Source organism: Podarcis raffonei, chromosome 2 (assembly GCF_027172205.1).
Source record: "Podarcis raffonei isolate rPodRaf1 chromosome 2, rPodRaf1.pri, whole genome shotgun sequence".
NCBI classification, from domain to species: Eukaryota; Metazoa; Chordata; class Lepidosauria; order Squamata; family Lacertidae; genus Podarcis; species Podarcis raffonei.
In genome coordinates this window covers 121,642,044-121,660,428 of record NC_070603.1, presented here as the reverse complement: position 1 = coordinate 121,660,428, position 18,385 = coordinate 121,642,044, and the positions used below count along the sequence as shown (strand labels likewise).

The 18,385-nt window shown below is 44.4% G+C and overlaps 1 protein-coding gene across 1 annotated transcript; it reads left to right on the top strand.

The window, feature by feature from the left end:
• Window positions 1-2,385: 2,385 nt before the first annotated feature.
• LOC128408836 (vomeronasal type-2 receptor 26-like) lies at window positions 2,386-18,207 on the top strand. Its single transcript, XM_053378859.1, has 7 exons — window positions 2,386-2,892; window positions 3,880-4,695; window positions 5,861-6,088; window positions 7,612-7,738; window positions 9,248-9,621; window positions 17,608-17,826; window positions 18,193-18,207. Exons 1-7 carry the CDS (start codon window positions 2,572-2,574, stop codon window positions 18,205-18,207), a joined length of 2,100 nt encoding a protein of 699 aa, XP_053234834.1. The 5' UTR covers window positions 2,386-2,571.
• Window positions 18,208-18,385: the final 178 nt, after the last annotated feature.

The window sequence follows — 18,385 nt, the reverse complement described above, 5'->3', positions numbered from 1 at the left end:
TTGAAATTCTTCCAGGGAAGGAGCAATCTTCAAGGTCTTTAAGAGATTTCTCTGTCCTGAATCTTCCAATATTCAGCTTCATTGGAAGCCAAATTGAATTGACTCTCTAGTTGGCTGTTAATATAAAGTGGTACCTCAGGTTAAGAACTTAATTCGTTCTGGAGGTCCTTTCTTAACCTGAAACTGTTCTTAACCTGAGGTACCACTTTAGGTAATGGGGCCTCCTGCTGCCACTGTGCAATTTTTGTTCTCATCCTCAACCAAAGTTCTTAATCCAAGGTACTATTTCTGGGTTAGCGAAGTCTGTAACCTGGAGGGTCTGTAACCCCAGGTACCACTGTATTCCTAAGCCATGGCCAGATATTATTGCTACTGTATAAAGCCAATGGACCACTCAGCTGGTTGGGTTGTCTCATGAACCTGAACTTCTATTAGCTCATGTGAGTATCTTGTGACTTATCTCTGTGTTAGAGACCTCCATTGGATGCCAATGAATCTATAGTTCTGAGGCAGTGTGGTGTAGTGATCAGGGAGTTGGACAGGGGCCTAGGACACAAGGGTTTAAATTCCAAACTTCTAGCATTATTAGTGAAAGGAGGAAAACTTTTTCCTATCCATATTATACACAGCATGCTTATAAACCTCTATCATGTCCCGCCTTGGTCCATCATAGCTATTCTATAGTTTCTTGGATTTTACTGGTCAATGTTTCCTCAAATTTAGCAGGGCCCAGATTGACAGCCCCATCTTTGAGTTCTCACAAACATGTTTTGCTTTGGCTCTGCAGCTGCCCATTGAGTCACACACCGATTCCAGGGAGTTGCAGAAGAGGTGGACCTTCTTAACCCTATAATTATCAAAATCATGGTGATTTGTTTATCTAGTCCAGGGATTTCCCCAACGATGGCCTTGGAGTCCACAAATAACAAAACATCAGAATCACAGGCAGCATCAGATAACTGATTGTCACAAGCCTGAAAGAAGAACTGGGTCATAAATATCAGAAGCCTCTTGTTTCTGTGGGAGGTTTCCTTTTTCTACCTTTGCTTCTGAAGCTACTGTAGGAGTCCAGCTGTGCTTCTAATGTAACTGCTGTCACAAGAGTGTATGATTCTTGCAGGCATAGCCAGGATGATATTTCTGCTGCTGCTGTTTCTGCTGCTAATGCCCCATGGAGCCAGTAGGATGCTGAAAGCAAAATGCCCATTGAACCTACATATGGAATCTGATCCGTTGAATTATTACAGGCCAGGAGACCACCTCATTAGTCAGGTCATATTTCCAGCATCTTATACAACTTACCCATTCGACTTTTCCCAGCATCCCAAAAACACCGTTAAGACGTAAGTGACTTTATGTTACCCAGCCTCCATTCACATTTATTGCTGTTTGCCAGAGACAGCATCTAATTCCTGCCCATCCCTAATTAAACTTTCTCTCTCCATTGCCCCCCTATTGCATTTCAAATAAGATTTGGGGATTGAAAGTCAGCATTAAAGTACCCAGTGACCCCTTAAAGGTAAAGGTAAAGGTACCCCTGCCCATATGGGCCAATCTTGCCAGACTCTAGGGTTGTGCGCTCATCTATAGGCCGGGAGCCAGCGCTGTCCACAGACACTTCCGGGTCATGTGGCCAGCGTGACAAGCTGCATCTGGCGAGCCAGTGCAGCACACGGAACGCTGTTTACCTTCCCGCTGGTAAGCGGTCCCTATTTATATACTTGCACCTGAAGGTGCTTTCGAACTGCTAGGTTGGCAGGCGCAGGGACCGAGCAACGGGAGCGCACCCCGCTGCGGGGATTCGAACCTCCGACCTTTCGATCAGCAAGTCCTAGGTGCTGAGGCTTTAACCCACAGCGCCACCCGCGTCCCTGTGAGTGACCCCTTAATATCCTGCAAACAGAGAGTTTAATTCTGAATCCTTTCCCTATTTGGGGCTACAGTTTCCTTAATACAAAGGCAGCATCTAAAGCACGGTTGATCATCTCATGTCCTTCTTCCTGGAAAGCTCTTTCTGAACTGCTCCATATAAAGATAACACATTAAAGGAAAATTTGGCTTTGTAATGTATTTTTATGCAAAAAGGGTGTTTCTTCCTGGTCAATAATTAAATGCCTTTGCAGAGCTTCCCCTATTCCCGTATTCCCAACAGAACTGTCTAACTTAAATATCCCATGTGGTGTTGGTTGTATTTGGATTACATCATGCTAATCTTGCATTTGGGGATCGAAGAAAGTGTAAAAATCAGAATGTAAGGTAAAAACCTCCTTCACTTCAGACTCGCTGGAACGTTCAAATCAGTATAGGAACCTTACTAGGTAATTCCACCACCCTAAGAAGTTAAGGTGAGTAACCCAAGATAGGGCATTTCTCTCTTTCATATCTTCTCATCCTGTAAATAGTTCTTGCCAACTTAAGGAACTCTAAATTTCAATCTAATTCACCAGCTCAAGCTCTCCTAAATGCTACTCTTTTCTTTGTTGGTGGATCTGGGCAAGATTCTGCTCCTTCCTAGCTGCAGAGTTTCCCGTTAGATATAACTTGTATAGAGCAAGGAGTTGTTTTCATTTAATGGAGAATGGAAGGCTAAAACGATTTTTCGTGTATTCATTTATTTGCAGTTGGTCAGCAAAGGACACCTCACCAGTCCTGTCCATCTTGTTTGCAACCCAGGAGATCACCCGGTATCTTAAGCATTTAGCCAATGTCACCCTGGGCTATAGCATCTATGAGGCCGCTTATGATGTCAGGACAACTGCCGATGCCATGCTAGACAGTATTCCAAACTACAGCTGTGGAAGACAGAATAACGTGTTGGCTGTTTTTGAAGCAACTTCTTCTGAAATCCCCAGCCAGATTTCAAGCATGTTGGGCATCTACAAAATGCCCCAGGTAGGAATTGGAAGGGAAGAGATCAGTTATCTTTCATTCCTCTTTGCTGTCTCTCCAACAGTGGTGAGGAACCCCTTCATGCCCCCAGAAGTTTCTAAACTGCAAAGCCAACCATTCTGTCAATTAGCCATGCTTTTGCAGACTGATGGGATTTCTACTTCAGCAATATTCTAAGGGCCAATTTTTCCAAGGAACACAAAAGAAAAGCACCCGAAAAGAGAGACCAAAGGGGGTGGGAATCACATTTTTAGAATGTGGAAAGCAATTTAGAAAACCCTCAGCCACTTCCTGTCTCCCTCCCCAGACTGTCAAAAGGAAGATATAGTTGACAGTAGCCCCTGGCTCCTAATGAGTTCTTGTTTCTCAGGAAGACCAGTGGCTGTCTGGCAGCTAACTGAACACAGAGGTTTAAGTGCTTGCACTCCTCCAGATTGTATAGATGCTTAGCAGTGCTATTTCTGGGGGGACGCAGGAAGACGCATACCCCTAAACATTTTGTGAAACTACCAGGAGAAGAAACTACAAATGTTTAGTTTCTTCTCTAGCATTGTAAATCGTCAGTTCCATTGAATAGCATCATGAATCATCAGTTTCGTTGCTACCCCCAATGGTGGCTTCCTTTCCTTTCCCAGTGTTTCCTGAGTATAAGACGGAAGCGAGAGTGCCCCTAAACATATTTTTTAGAAAAAAGCACTGCTGTTTAGCATCTGCCTCTCATTCTTTGCATTGTGGCTCTAGGAAGAGTTTGGGGTGCCATGACCCCTGAAAGCCCCACATGCCCTGGTCTGTCTCAGTGTCCATTGGAGCCACTTCCTTCTCTGTAAGCTCCAGGTCCTCTTCTGAACAGGATTCCTCCATCAGAGGCATGGCATGCATCCCATAAGCCTCTGGTTAGCTACTGTGAGAAGATGGGCCTTTGGCCTGGTCATGCAATGAGGCCTTTCTTGTGTCTTCCTGAAACCCTGACACCAATCCTTTTCATACTAGATCAGTTTTGGCTCAGCTGCTCATGATCTGAGTGACAAAACCCAGTTCCCTTTTATCTACCGGATAGTCCCCAAAGAAGAAACCCAGTACATGGGGATTGTCAAGTTGTTGCTATATTTTGGGTGGACGTGGATCGGTCTCTTTGTTCCAGACAATGACAATGGAGAAAGGTTCCTAAGAGCCTTCACCCTTCTGCTGATCCGGAGTGAGATTTGTGTTGCTTTCTTGGAAAAAATTAATCTTCTGAAACTCTCATACTTGCATGTTAATGTATCTGCCTTGAGACAAGTCAAGGTGTTTGTTTATTATGGGGACTCTGAGCACAGAATTTATCCAATCATGATGTTACAAAGAATTCATGAAGTGAGGAAATCTCAGGGGATAGTCTGGATCACAACAGATCTTCTGGACATTGATGAGATGTTGTTTGGTGGCACAGATTACTTCCAGCCTGCCCAAGGTTCTTTGTCCTTTGTAATGAATACAAAAAAACGGACAGAACATGGCTACTATACTCGACTTTCATTTGAAGCTACAGCTGCAGCTGCAGAGTTTTGGTCAAGAGCATACAGTTGTACATGTTCAAACAATGTGCTATCCGTGGAGGGTTGGACAAAATGCACAGAAAAGGAAACATTGGAAACTTTGTCCCAGAAGGAGATGGGGGCAATCTGGTCTCAAGACCGCTACAGCACTTACTACGGCATCCAGTTTGTGGCCCAGGCCTTAAATGTCGCATATTCATCCAGATCCAAATGGATGTTAATGGCGAGTGGAGGAGACAGATTGGAACTTCAAAGGTTGCAGCCATGGAAGGTCTGTCCTCTCCCCTTTTTTGCAAATGCTCTCTGGAATCCGTTTCAGATTTTATATTCTTTGTAGGTTACGTCATTGTTATTGTTAAATATGTTTAGGTTTCCTATGCCCTGTCTTTAGTAAAGGTAAAGGTAAAGGTACCCCTGCCCGTACGGGCCAGTCTTGACAGACTCTGGGGTTGTGCGCCCATCTCACTTAAGAGGCCAGGGGCCAGCACTGTCCGGAGACACTTCCGGGTCACGTGGCCAGCGTGACATCGCTGCTCTGGCGAGCCAGAGCCGCACACGGAAACGCCGTTTACCTTCCCGCTAGAAAGTGGTCCCTATTTATCTACTTGCACCCGGAGGTGCTTTCGAACTGCTAGGTTGGCAGGCGCTGGGACCGAGCAACAGGAGCGCACCCCGCCACAGGGATTCGAACCACCGACCTTTCGATCGGCAAGCCCTAGGCGCTGAGGCTTTTAACCACAGCGCCACCCACGTCCCCTTGTCTTTAGTAGGACACGTTAATAAGGATTTTTTAATTGTTCATCTATTTTTGTGGTTCTTATATACTTTGAAAATTGATTAAAATCATTTTTAATACATAATTTGGGAAGGTTGGGAGGAATCTTTCAAAGCACAAAATAAGCTATGAAAAATTGTTAAGCTTAATTAATTAATTACTATATTTAGTTCATAACATTTATATATTGCTTGACTCCTGAAGAAACCCTCAAAGCACTTTACAAAAAAGTTAAAATGAAAAAAAAATTCACTAAAGAAAACCCTTATTTAAAACACAGAAAGTTGAAATCACACTTGGATCGGTTAAAGCCAATTAAAAGGCTTGTTAGCTTTCTACAGTTGCCAAGTGCTTGCAAATATTTGTGTTTATTTGAGTCATATTTCCTGTGAATTTATAACCTGATAAAGGACCAGTCGTAATGACCAAAAGGTCATCATTTAGCTGACCCAAGGCCTCAATGTCCTTGATTAAGGACCATTCTCTCAGGACTGGTAAGATGTCTGGAACCTTACTCAATTATCCAAGAAAAACAAGACTACGCCCCACAAAATATCCAAAGTCATGAAAAGCTTTCATCAATCATATACCCATATACTCATTTTCTCACAAAATCTGGATATAATGTTTCCTAAAGCTGGTGTTTTCTCTGCCATTCTAGCTTCACACTTTCTTGAAAGAAATCTGGATTTCGAATTCATCCATAGGAGGGATGTATTCTGATCAGAATGGGGAGCTGACTGCCAACTTTGATATCGTGAACTGGGTCGTATTTCCCAATAGATCTCACAGCAGAAAGAATGTTGGGGGCATCGAGGGACAGGCATCCTCCGACACAAAATTCTCCATTAAACCAGGAGCCATTGTTTGGCCTGGGAACTTCAGCAAGGTCATTGCATTCATTCATTTATCTGTTTATTTATTGTACAGTGGTACCTCAGGTTACATACGCTTCAGGTTACATATGCTTCAGGTTACAGACTCCTCTAACCCAGAAATATTACCTCGGGTTAAGAACTTTGCTTCAGGGTGAGAACATAAATCGTGCTCCGGCAGCACGGCCCCATTAGCTAAAGTGGTGCTTCAGGTTAAGAACAGTTTCAGGTTAAGTACGGACCTCCGGAACGAATTAAGTACTTAACCTGAGGTACCACTGTACTTATATCCCACCTTCTATCTATGGAGCTTCATGGCTACCTGGAAATTTGAACCTTAGTCTCCTGGGCTCTCTTACAACCCTCTTACCACTATGGCACAACTGGCTCTGGTTCCCTTGCTGTGACATCTGTTAAGTTCTGATAATATGCTGATAGGTGCCATTTTCAGCTTAACCCTGAGTGGGCCTTGTGCAGAGAGATCCCCTCTCCTGGTTGTGTACACAGCTGCTGTTTTCCCTCTCTGTTTTCCCCTCTCTTTTTTGCATAGCAAATCAGATGGAGAGCGGCAAAGAGAGGAGAGGCTGCTCCAGAGAGCCAGTGTGGTGTAGTGGTTAAGAGCGGTAGTCTCGTAATCTGGGGAACCGGGTTCGCGTCTCCGCTCCTCCACATGCAGCTGCTGGGTGACCTTGGGCCAGTCACACTTCTGTGAAGTCTCTCAGCCTCACTCACCTCACAGAGTGTTTGTTGAGGGGGAAGAAGGGAAAGGAGAATGTTAGCCGCTTTGAGACTCCTTAAAGGGAGTGAAAGGCGGGATATCAAATCCAAACTCTTCTTCTTCTTCTTCTTCTTCTTCTTCTTCTCTTAAGCTTGCATTTTATCTATCCCTCTGAGTGGATGAACAAGGACATCAACGGCCAAAAGTTGGCAGTGTGGCCCTAACTGCCATGTGGGCTTTATCAGCTGCCCAGTAACAGCGACTGCTTATAAAAGCAAAACAATACACACCATAGTGTATGGCTGCCATTCCTCCGGGATGTCTTGGACACATCTGGGAATGGGCTGCCGAAATGGCACCCAGACACAGCTTTTTGCTGAAACAGCAAAATGTCCTGGAAAACCCAAACGTATGGCAAGCAGAGTGATTTTTTAAAAAATGATTAAAAATTCAAAGAAAAGCCCAAAAACATTTAGAAAGGGAAAAAATAAAGCTCAACAACTTTGTCCAGAATATGGCAACCTTTTCACAGTGACAAAAAGAAAAATAAATCTCAAATGCAGTTTAAAAGGCCATAGTTTGTTTAATCCTTTGTGTTCAACAATATTTGTGTTCAACAATCAAAAATGAAACTTTATGTCAGAAAGAAAATGAGCTCCCCACAGTTCTACAAAATTTTTAAGGGTCTCACTCCCATTTTAAAGCTTTCTAACCTGGTCTCAGTATTCTAAAAATGATTTTTATTTGAGCATGTTTTTAGCCAGATGATGTCTGTAATTTATGCTGATCTCCTTGGGTGCTCCTTTTCCTTCTTTTTAGGTCGTGCCTCGTTCAAGATGCACTGAAAGTTGTCGCCCTGGATATGCCAGAGTGGCTAAAGAAGGGGAGGCCGTTTGCTGCTATGATTGTGCTCCTTGCGCGGAAGGGACAATCTCCGTTCAGGAAGGTGGGTGACTCCAGAGGAAAGGGAGAGGCAAGATTTCAGGGGGTTCCAGGGATCACCCAGGGTTCGTGCTCTTTTGGAAAATTGAAGACTCAGGGGAGACTGCTGTAGCTTTAAGAAATATGATTTATTTGCATATTTACACCTTCAGTCTGCATGGAGGAAGTCCAGATCTTAGCACATGATCAAGAGCGACTTGTTTACCATAGCAGTGCAGCACTTGAGTGGAAGAAATCTCTTTTTTAAAAAAAAAAAAAAGATATTTATTAAAGTTTTCAAAGCATTACAAAAAGAAAAAAGAAAAAAGAAAATACAAAATAAAAATATTTAAAAACAATTCGATCTTTCCGTATCTTATCTTTCATTTGCTTGTTTCCCAGACCTCCTCACACCTCCCTTTTTTGTATTCCAGTTCAATTTATTGGTTCAGCAAATCCTTTCCCTCTTTGTTTTATCCTGATCTTTAATCTTAATATATTGTAGCTTTAAATTATCACCTGTTAACAATCCATTTTTTCATATTCCTTTATAACATTACTGCTAAAAACCACTTAACTTCAATCCAACATCATTCTAACATTCATTAATTTTGCAATATTTCTGTAAATAGTCTTTAAATTTCTTCCAATCTTCATCCACCGACTCTTCTCCCTGGTCTCGGATTCTGCCAGTCATTTCCGCCAGTTCCATATAGTCCATCACCTTCATCTGCCATTCTTCCAGGGTGGGTAGATCTTGTGTCTTCCAATACTTTGCAATAAGTATTCTTGCTGCTGTTGTGGCATACATAAAAAAAGTTCTATCCTTCCTTGGCACCAATTGGCCGACCATGCCCAGGAGAAAGGCCTCTGGTTTCTTCAGGAAGGTATACTTAAATACCTTTTTCATTTCATTATATATCGTCTCCCAGAAAGCCTTAATCCTTGGGCACGTCGACCAAAGGTGAAAGAATGTACCTTCAGTTTCTTTACATTTCCAACATTTATTATCGGGCAAATGATAGATTTTTGCAAGCTTGACTGGTGTCATGTACCACCTGTATATCATTTTCATAATATTCTCTCTTAAAGCATTGCATGCCGTAAACTTCATGCTTGTGGTCCATAACTGTTCCCAGTCAGCCATCATAATGTTATGTCCAACATCTTGTGCCCATTTAATCATAGCAGATTTCACAGTTTCATCCTGTGTATTCCATTTCAACAACAAGTTATACGTCCTTGACAAAGTCTTAGTTTTGGGATCTAACAGTTCTATTTCCAATTTTGATTTTTCCACCTGGAATCCAATTTTGTGGAAGAAATCTCTCCCAACCAGTCTCCAGCCAGCCTAGCCAAAATGGGCACCTCCTTGTTCTCTACCTTTTTCTTCCCAGCACACCTTGCTAAAGACTGTATTTTCCTGACACCTCAAACACACACTCCATCACCATGGCAACCTCTGTCAGAAAATAGACAGGTATGGATGTAAGAATTTTGTTAGTAATTCTGAAGTCATTCTTCTTCTCTTCAGATGCAAAGCATTGCACCAGATGCCCAGAAGATCAGCATGCAAATCAAGCAAGAGACAAATGTGTCCCCAAGACTATAACATTTCTCACTTATGAAGAACCCTTGGGCATCGTCCTGGTGTCCTTTGCCCTCTTCTTGTCCTTGACCACTGGCATTGTGAAAGGAATCTTCATTAAATACAAGGAAACTCCCATAGTCAAAGCTAACAATCGGGACTTATCCTATATCCTCCTCATCTCCCTCCTGCTTTCCTTTTTGTCCTCCTTCCTGTTCATCGGCCAGCCAAGGAAAGTGACCTGCCTTCTCCGACAAACAGCCTTCAGCATCATCTTCTCGGTTGCCGTCTCTTCTGTTTTGGCAAAAACCATCACTGTGGTGCTGGCCTTCCTGGCCACAAAGCCAGGGAACAGGGTGAGGAGATGGCTGGGGAAGAGCCTGACCAACTTCACTGTCCTTTCCTGTTCCAGTATGCAGGTTGTCATCTGCACCATCTGGCTAGGAATGTTTCCACCATTCCCAGACTCCGACATGCAGTCCCAAGCTAGAGAGATCATCCTTCTATGCAATGAAGGATCTGTTGCCATGTTTTACACTGTCCTTGGCTACATGGGCTTCCTGTCTGCCATCTGCTTAACGGTGGCTTTCCTAGCCAGGAAGCTGCCTGGAGCCTTCAATGAAGCCAAGCTGATCACCTTCAGCATGCTGATCTTCTGCAGTGTTTGGGTGTCCTTTGTGCCCACCTACCTGAGCACCAAGGGGAAATACATGGTAGCTGTGCAGGTCTTCACTATATTGGCCTCCAGTGCTGGGCTTCTGGCCTGCATCTTTCTACCAAAGTGCTACATTATCATCCTCAGGCCTGATCTGAACACAAAGGCACAGCTAACTACAAAAAGTGATGGTGGTAGTGTCTGATTCTTAGCTTCTTTGAAGATTCTTAGCTTCACATATATAATACAATGTTGTTAACGTGGACCAAACACTGCTGTTAGGATGCTGTCAGCAGCTTCCAGGTGGTTGCCCAGGAAAGTATAAAGACTTTGGTCATCTTGGTCTTCCTTTAACAGCACAGCACCCACCACTCTGTCAAAGGCGTCTGTTTATTTGACCAACACCCTGTGGGGGTCTGCATAAGCTAGGTACACCTCTGAGGAGAACAAGGTTTTGAGATGCTCAAATGCTCGTTGCGCCTCAGCTGTCAACTGGAACGGATTCTTGCCCTACAAGCAATCCGTGAGGGGTGTAGTGAATCTCAAATAGGCTGACATGAACTTGTGGTGATATTTGGCCACTGCTTAAAACCTCTGCAGGTCTTTCTTTGTCTTGGGCTCCTGCCGCGAAACTACGCTCTGCACCTTAGCAGGATCCATATGCACCCCCTCACTTGTGAGGTGATACCCCAGGAAATCTTTGCGAATTCTGCATTTTGTTGATTTATTGTGCTGCTTAATTGTTCTATGTGTGATCTTAACAATAAATTTTGTTGTAAAAGCCATTGAAATGGTTCTTCTCGGTTATCAGTGTTGGCTGGCTGCCACGTGGCTCCTGCTACTCCATCTGTCATGATTTATGACCTAACAGCCAATTAAAGTCCTGCTGGAGGCGGTGGCCGGCTGGGCCTTGGAGTTCCCTAACCTATTGGTATTGGGGGACTTCAACATCCATGCTGATGCCATTCCCTCCTCACAGGCTCTGGACCTGGTGTCTTCCATGGCGACACTAGGGCTCTCCCAGTTTGTTTCGGGCCCACACATCAAGCAGGCCACACGTTGGATTTGATCTTTGGCGCCGGTATAGATGTGATCATGTCTCCTTCGATGAAGGTGCCATGGTCTGATCACTACGCTCTGAAAGCCAGGATTGACTTTCCACCCCCACCCTGCTTAGGTGGCGAGCCAATTTGGGCTCGCCCGCAGAGGCTGATGGACCCTGATAGATTCCGTCAGGCCTTGCGGGACCTTGCTTTCCCTGGCGACTCATTGACTGAGCTTGTTGAGGGCTGGAATATCCAGCTCCTAGCAGCCATCGATGAGATCGCACCTAGGCGCCCTCTGCGACCCCGCAGAAACCGGGCTCCCTGGTTTACCGAGGAGCTTCGGAAAATGAAGCGGGACCTCAGACGGCTAGAGCGAGTATGGCGGGGTGCCCATGACGGAGCCTCAAGAACATCTTATAGGGTTTTTATGAAAACCTACGAGATGGCAGTGAAGGCTGCTAAGAAGTCTTACTTCTCGGCCTCCATTGCCTCCGCTAGCTCTCGCCCGGCGCAATTATTTAGTATAATTAGGTCTTTAACGTCCCTTGAAGGACAGCCAAATTTAAATAACAATTTGACACACAGCTGTGAGGCATTTGTGAGCTTTTTTGTGGAGAAGGTCCTGTTGCTCCGCCATGACCTCCCTGCCAATTTGGATACAATAAAGGAACTGGAGGCCCCTCGACTGTCCTCGGGTCCAGTATTGGACCACTTTGACCGGATATCCCCAGCCGATGTGGACAGACTCCTCCGAGCTGGAAAGCCCACCACCTGTCCTCTTGACCCGTGCCCGTCTTGGCTGATTAGAGTGTGCCCAGACGAGGTGCGGGGCCCCCTGGGTGATATCATCAATTTGCCCCTTGGCACCGGGATATTCCCAGGGGAACTGAAGGAGGCAGTGGTGCATCCGCTCTTAAAGAAAACATCATTAGATCCCTTAGATCTATCCAATTACCGCCCGGTTTCGAATCTTCCATTCCTGGGTAAGGTGATTGAGAGAGCGGTTGCTGAACAGCTTGGTAGGTTTCTGGATGAAACATCGGCTCTTGATCCATTCCAGTCCGGCTTCCGCGCTGGTCATGGGACCGAGACGGCTCTGGTCACCCTAATAGATGATCTCCGCAGGCAGCTGGATCGAGGCGAGTCGGGGCTGCTGATTCTTCTAGACCTGTCAGCAGCCTTCGACATGGTCGATCACGAACTCCTGGACCACCGCCTTGCCGACGTGGGGATCCAGGGCACAGTCCTTCAATGGCTGCGCTGGTTTCTCTCTGGTCGGGGACAGAGGGTGGCGCTTGGGAGGGAATTGTCATTGCGCCACTCCTTGGTGTGTGGAGTGCCTCAGGGTACGATTCTCTCCCCAATGCTTTTTAACATCTTTATGCGCCCCCTCGCCCAGCTTGTCCGGAGTTTTGGGCTGGGTTGCCATCCGTATGCCGATGACACCCAACTCTATCTGTTGATGGATGGCCATCCTGACTCGGCCCCAGACACACTGGCCAGATGTTTGGAAGCTGTGGCTGGATGGTTACGTGGGAGCCGGTTGAAGCTAAATCCTTCGAAGACAGAGGTCCTCTGGCTGGGACGGGGCGATATGGGATTGAGGGGGCAACTCCCATCTCTTGCGGGGGTGCAATTAGTGCCAGTATCGTCCGTTAAGAGTTTGGGTGTAATCTTCGATACCTCCCTCTCTATGGAGGCGCAGATTACAGCTATAACAAAGGCGGCATTTTTCCATCTCCGCCAAGCTAAGCAGTTGGCTCCTTATCTCTCTCACCCTGACCTAGCCACTGTGATCCACGCGACGGTCACCTCCAGACTGGATTATTGTAACTCGCTCTACGTGGGGCTGCCCTTGAGACTGACCCAGAAACTCCAGCGGGTGCAGAATGCTGCGGCGAGACTCCTTATGGGGTCTTCGCTGCGAGATCATATTCATCCAGTACTATACCAACTGCACTGGCTCCCGGTGGAGTACAGGATCAGGTTTAAGGTGCTGGTTTTAACCTTTAAAGCCCTATATGGCCTAGGACCCTCGTACCTACGGGACCGCTTCTCCTGGTATGTCCCACAGAGAAATTTACGATCTGCAAATAAAAACATCCTGAAGATTCCAGGCCACAGAGAGGTTAGGCTGGCCTCAACTAGAGCCAGGGCTTTCTCGGCCGCGGCTCCAGTCTGGTGGAACGCTCTGTCACAAGAGACTAGGGCCCTGCGGGACCTGACATCTTTCCGCAGGGCCTGCAAGACAGAGCTGTTCCACCAGGCCTTTGGTCAGGGTGCAGCCTGACCCCCTCCTCTGGCAATCTGCACAGAATTTTGCTTAATGGTTGCCATCAATTTGATTTTAATTTGATTTTAATTAATTTTATAATGAATGTTTTTAGAATGTTGGATTATTTTGATTGTTGTTAGCCGCCATGAGCCCAGCTTCGGCTGGGGAGGGCGGGATATAAATAAAATTTATTATTATTATAAAGTTGACACAGGACAATTTGTCAGAATGCTGTAAGCAGCTTCTGGCTGGTTGCCCAGGAAAGCATAAAGAAAAGGAAAGGTTTCTTACCGTCCTTTTTTATTTCAATTTTACAGAGAGGCTATAGAACTGGCGAGGCGTTCTACGCCATTCCTCCTCTGCCCAGTCCCTGACACCTGGTTTATGGCAGGAAAATTGCAGAAGCTCTAAATTCATGAAATCATTGTTCACAAATGTCTTGCCAGAAACCTCTCTACCATCTACACTTCCAAAACAACCAGTATTAGCGACCAGTTAGCAGTAGTCGTCATAAGTCAATAGGCTCATGTTGGAAATATTCAGGAGTGATCAAGCCACCACATATTTCAAGACAGCCAGGACTACCTTCTTCCATCTGGTGGAACACTCTGTCACAAGAGACTAGGGCCCTGCGGGACTTGACATCTTTCCGCAGGGCCTGCAAGACAGAGCTGTTCCACCAGGCCTTTGGCCAGGGCACAGCCTGACTCCCTCCCTCGGCAATCTTCGCGGAGCTCTGGCCCAATGGTTGCCAGTGGCTTGAATTAATTAATTTTATAATGAATGATTTTAGAATGTTGTTTATGCTGTACTTTTGTACTGTTTTATTGTTGTTAGCCGCCCTGAGCCCGGCTTCGGCTGGGGAGGGCGGGATATAAATAAAATTTATTATTATTATTATTCCATGAGGATGCATTGAAAACTCCTGAATCCACCCACTGATACGCTCTTGGCAAGCTTTAATAAATCAAGCAGGGCAACGGTTGGGAGATCACATGTATGGGACCACAATAAGATTGTGAAAGTGAATGTATAACAAGGATAGAGAGGCCCTACAGTCCTATCCATCTTATAATCTGGACTTGTTAATGAAGATGTCCATTTCACTTAACTGAACTGATGTAAATCAATATTGCCTTTAAATGCTGACTGTGGATTGCACTGTTGGCATTACAGGAAACTTTTACACATACATAGATTGAAAGGCCCATCAGTGAGTTTTAACAATCATGTTTTTCCCCCCAGTGGTTCAAAGAGCAATAGAACCTCAACAGCTGAAAACCTCATTTGCAAGCAATGAGAGTCACTTCAGAAGGTTCCACATCTTCAAGAATCTGCCCCAAACTCCACTACCACCTGCAGTAAAACACACTGTTCTTGAATGTATAATGGATCGTTACATGCTGGACCCCATAGATAACACTGATGTTAATAGCCTTCCTCAGCCCAACTATGTATGATTGAAATTCTTCCAGGTAAAGGGCAGTCTTCAAGGTCTATAACAGATTTCTCTGTCCTGACTCTTCCAACATTCAGCTTCATTGGAAGCTGAATTGAATTGAATCTCTAGTTCGCTGCTACTATATTACTAAGCTAAAGCCAGATATTATTGCTACTGTCTAAATCCAATGGACCAGTCAGCTGATTGGGCTATCTCATGAACCCGAACTTCTATTAGCTCATGTGAGTATTTCATGGCTTATCTCGGTGTTAGATACCTCCATTGGATGCCAATGAATCTATAGTTCTGAGGCAGTGTGGTGTAGTGATCAGGGAGTTGGACTGGGGCCTAGGACACAAGGGTTTAAATTCCCGCTTAAAGGCCAAACTTCTAGTACTATTACTGGGAGGGAGGAAAACTTTTCCTATCCATATTATCCACACCATGCAGGACTTTATACACCTCTATCAAGTCCTGCCTTGCTGGTCTTGGTCCATCATAGCTATTCTATAGTTCTCTGGACTTGAGAGTCACATCATTGAGTTCTCAAAAACACGTTTTGCTTTGGCTATTCTATGGTTTCTTTCTTTCTTTCTTTTAAATAATTTTCATTAGATTTTCCACTTAAATCATATTCACTTTTTTTACATACTTCTATAACTTAATATATTACTCTGTAAGGGCATCAACATCGCTCTTTCTGACTTCCACATATCTTTCCATATTTTTCACATTTCTATAATAACTTATTTACCCTTTGTCAAATTATTATATTTCACCTTCTTGTCGGTAAACCCGTTCCTTATATTTACATTACAAAACATTTCAATTCAGGCCTACAAACGTTTTCAAATGTTTACAATTTTCTTTCATATAAAATATAAATTTGTTCCAGTCCTTTTGAAACAGTGCGTCACACTGATTCCGGATCTTCTCCGTCAACTTGGCCATCTCTACATACTCCACCATCTTGACCTGCCAATCTTCCAGTGTTGGGAGTTCCTGCTGCTTCCGTTTCTGAGCCAGAAGTGTTCTTGCAGCCGTTGTGGCATACATAAACATGTTTACCTCTCTTTTATGTATTTCTTCACCAATTAAACCTAATAAAAATGCCTCTGGTTTTTTATTGAACTTATATTTCAAAACCTTTTTTAACTCATTATATATTGTATTCCAGAAGGCTTTCACTTTGGAGCAAGTCCACCGCATATGGAGGAAATTCTTCTCCTTACACTTCCAACAATTTTTGTCTTGATTAATATAGATTTTAGCAAGTTTGGCAGGTGTGATATACCATCGGTACATCATCTTAAATACATTTTCTTTGAGTGACACACATGCGGTAAATTTGATTTAGTCCACAGTTTTTCCCACCTTTCAAAATCAATAGTGTGCCCCAGATCCTGGACCCAACTAATCATAACACTAGCTATTCATAGTTTCTTGGACTTTACTGAAGTTAATGTTTCCTCAAGTTGAGCAGGGCCCAGATTGAGAGTCCCATCTTTGAGTTCTCACAAACATGTTTTGCTCTGGCTCTGCAGCTGCCCATTGAGTCACACAGCGATTCAAGGGACTTGCAGATCAGGTGGACCTTCTTAACCTTATAATTATCAAAATCATGGTGATTTGTTTATCTAGTCCAGGGATTTCCCCAACAATGGCCTTGGAGTCCACAAATAACAAAACATCAGAATCACAGGCAGCATCAGATAACTGATTGTCACAAGCCTGAAAGAAGAACTGGGTCATAAATATCAGAAGCCTCTTGTTTCTATGGGAGGTTTCCTTTTTCTACCTTTGCTTCTGAAGCTACTGTAGGAGTTCAGCTGTCACATGAGTCTATGACTCTTGCAGGCATAGCCAGGATGATATTTCTGCTGCTGCTGCTGTTTGTGCTGCTAATGCCCCATGGAGCCTGTGGGATGCTGAAAGCAAAATGCCCATTGAACCTAAATGAGGAAAGTGATCCGTTGAGTTATTACAGGCCAGGAGACCACCTCATTAGTCAGGTCATATTACCAAGAGCTTTTATACCTTACCCAATCAACTTTTCACGGCATCCCAAAAACACTGTTATGACGTAAGTGACTTTATGTTACCCAGTCTGCATTCACATTTCTTGCTGTTTTCCAGAGACAGCATCTAGTTTCTGGCCATGCCCCTTGGTATCCTGCAAACAAAGAAGTTGTTTCTGAACCCTTTCCCTATTTTGGGCTTCAGTTTTATTAATGCAGCTAAAGCATAGTTGATCATCTCATGTCTCATGAGAAAGGGTGCTTCTTTCTAGTCAAGTGTTAACAGCTTTGACAGCTTCCCTTATTCCTTTATTCCCAACTGTCTAAATTAAATGTCCCTGGTGGTGTTGGGGGTATTTGGATTACAACATATCTTAAATAAGTTCTAAATCCACTGTGCAATCTTGCATTTGCGGATCAAAGAATGTGTAAAAATTGGAATGTAAGGATACCACCACCTTACCTTCAAACTCACTGGAATGTTCAAATCAGTATAGGAACCTTACTAGGTAATTCCACCACCCTAAGAAGTTAAGGTGAGTAACCCAAGATAGGGCATTTCTCTCTTTCATATCTTCTCATCTTGTAAATAGTTCTTGCCGACTTTAGGAACTCTAAATGAGCATTTCAATCTAATTCACCCCAGCTCAAGCTCTCCTAAATGCTACTCCTTTCTTTGTTGGTGGATCTGGGCAAGATTCTGCTCCTTCCTAGCTGCAGAGATTCCCGTTAGATATAACTTGTATAGAGCCAGGAGTTGTTTTCATTTAATGGAGAATGGAAGCTAAAACCATTTTTCGTGTATTCATTTATTTGCAGTTTTTCAGCAAAGGACACCTCAGCAGTCCTCTCCATCTTGTTTGCAACCCAGGAGATCACCCGGCATCTTAAGCATTTAGCCAATGTCACCCTGGGCTATAGCATCTATGAGGCCGCTTTTGATGTCAGGACAACTGCTGATGCCATGCTAGACAGTATTCCAAACTACAGCTGCGGAAGAAAGAATAACGTGTTGGCTGTTTTTGAAGCAACTTCTTCTGAAATCACCCACCAAATTTCAAGCATGTTGGGCATCTACAAAATGCCCCAGGTAGGAATTGGAAGGGAAGAGATCAATTGTGTTTCATTCCTCTCTGCTGTCTCTCCAGCAGTTGAGGAACCCCTTCATGCCCCCAGAAGTTTCTAAACTGCAAAGCCAACCATCTGGCCATTAGCCATGCTTCTACGGACTGATGGAAGTTATACTTCAGCAATATCCTAAGGGCCAAAGTTTCCAGGGAACACAAAAGAGTAGCACCCAAAAAGAGAGACCAAAGGGGGGGGGGAATCACATTGCAAGAAAGTGGAAAGCGAGTTAGAAAACCCTCAGCCACTTCCTATCTCCCTCCCCAGGCTGTCAATAGGAAGATGTGGTTGAAAGTAGCCCCTGGCTCCTAATGAGTTTCTTGTTTCTCAGATGTCTGACAGCTAAATGAACAAAGAAGTTTAAGTACTTGCACTCCTCCAAACTGTGCAGCTGCTTAGCTTCTGCCTCTCATTCTGTGTAGTGCCCCATTGTGACTCTAGGAAGAGGTTGGGGTGCCATGACCCTACAAGGCCCAGATGCCCTGCTCTGCCCCACTGTCCATTGGAGCCACTTCCTTCTCTGT

Coding starts and splice junctions, on each gene's coding strand:
- LOC128408836 (XM_053378859.1), top strand. CDS start 2,572: ATGGAGAATGGAAGGCTAAAACGATTTTTCGTGTATTCATTTATTTGC. Junction 6,089..7,611: donor GGCCTGGGAACTTCAGCAAG/GTCATTGCATTC, acceptor CCTTCTTTTTAG/GTCGTGCCTCGTTCAAGATG. Junction 7,739..9,247: donor GACAATCTCCGTTCAGGAAG/GTGGGTGACTCC, acceptor TCTTCTCTTCAG/ATGCAAAGCATTGCACCAGA.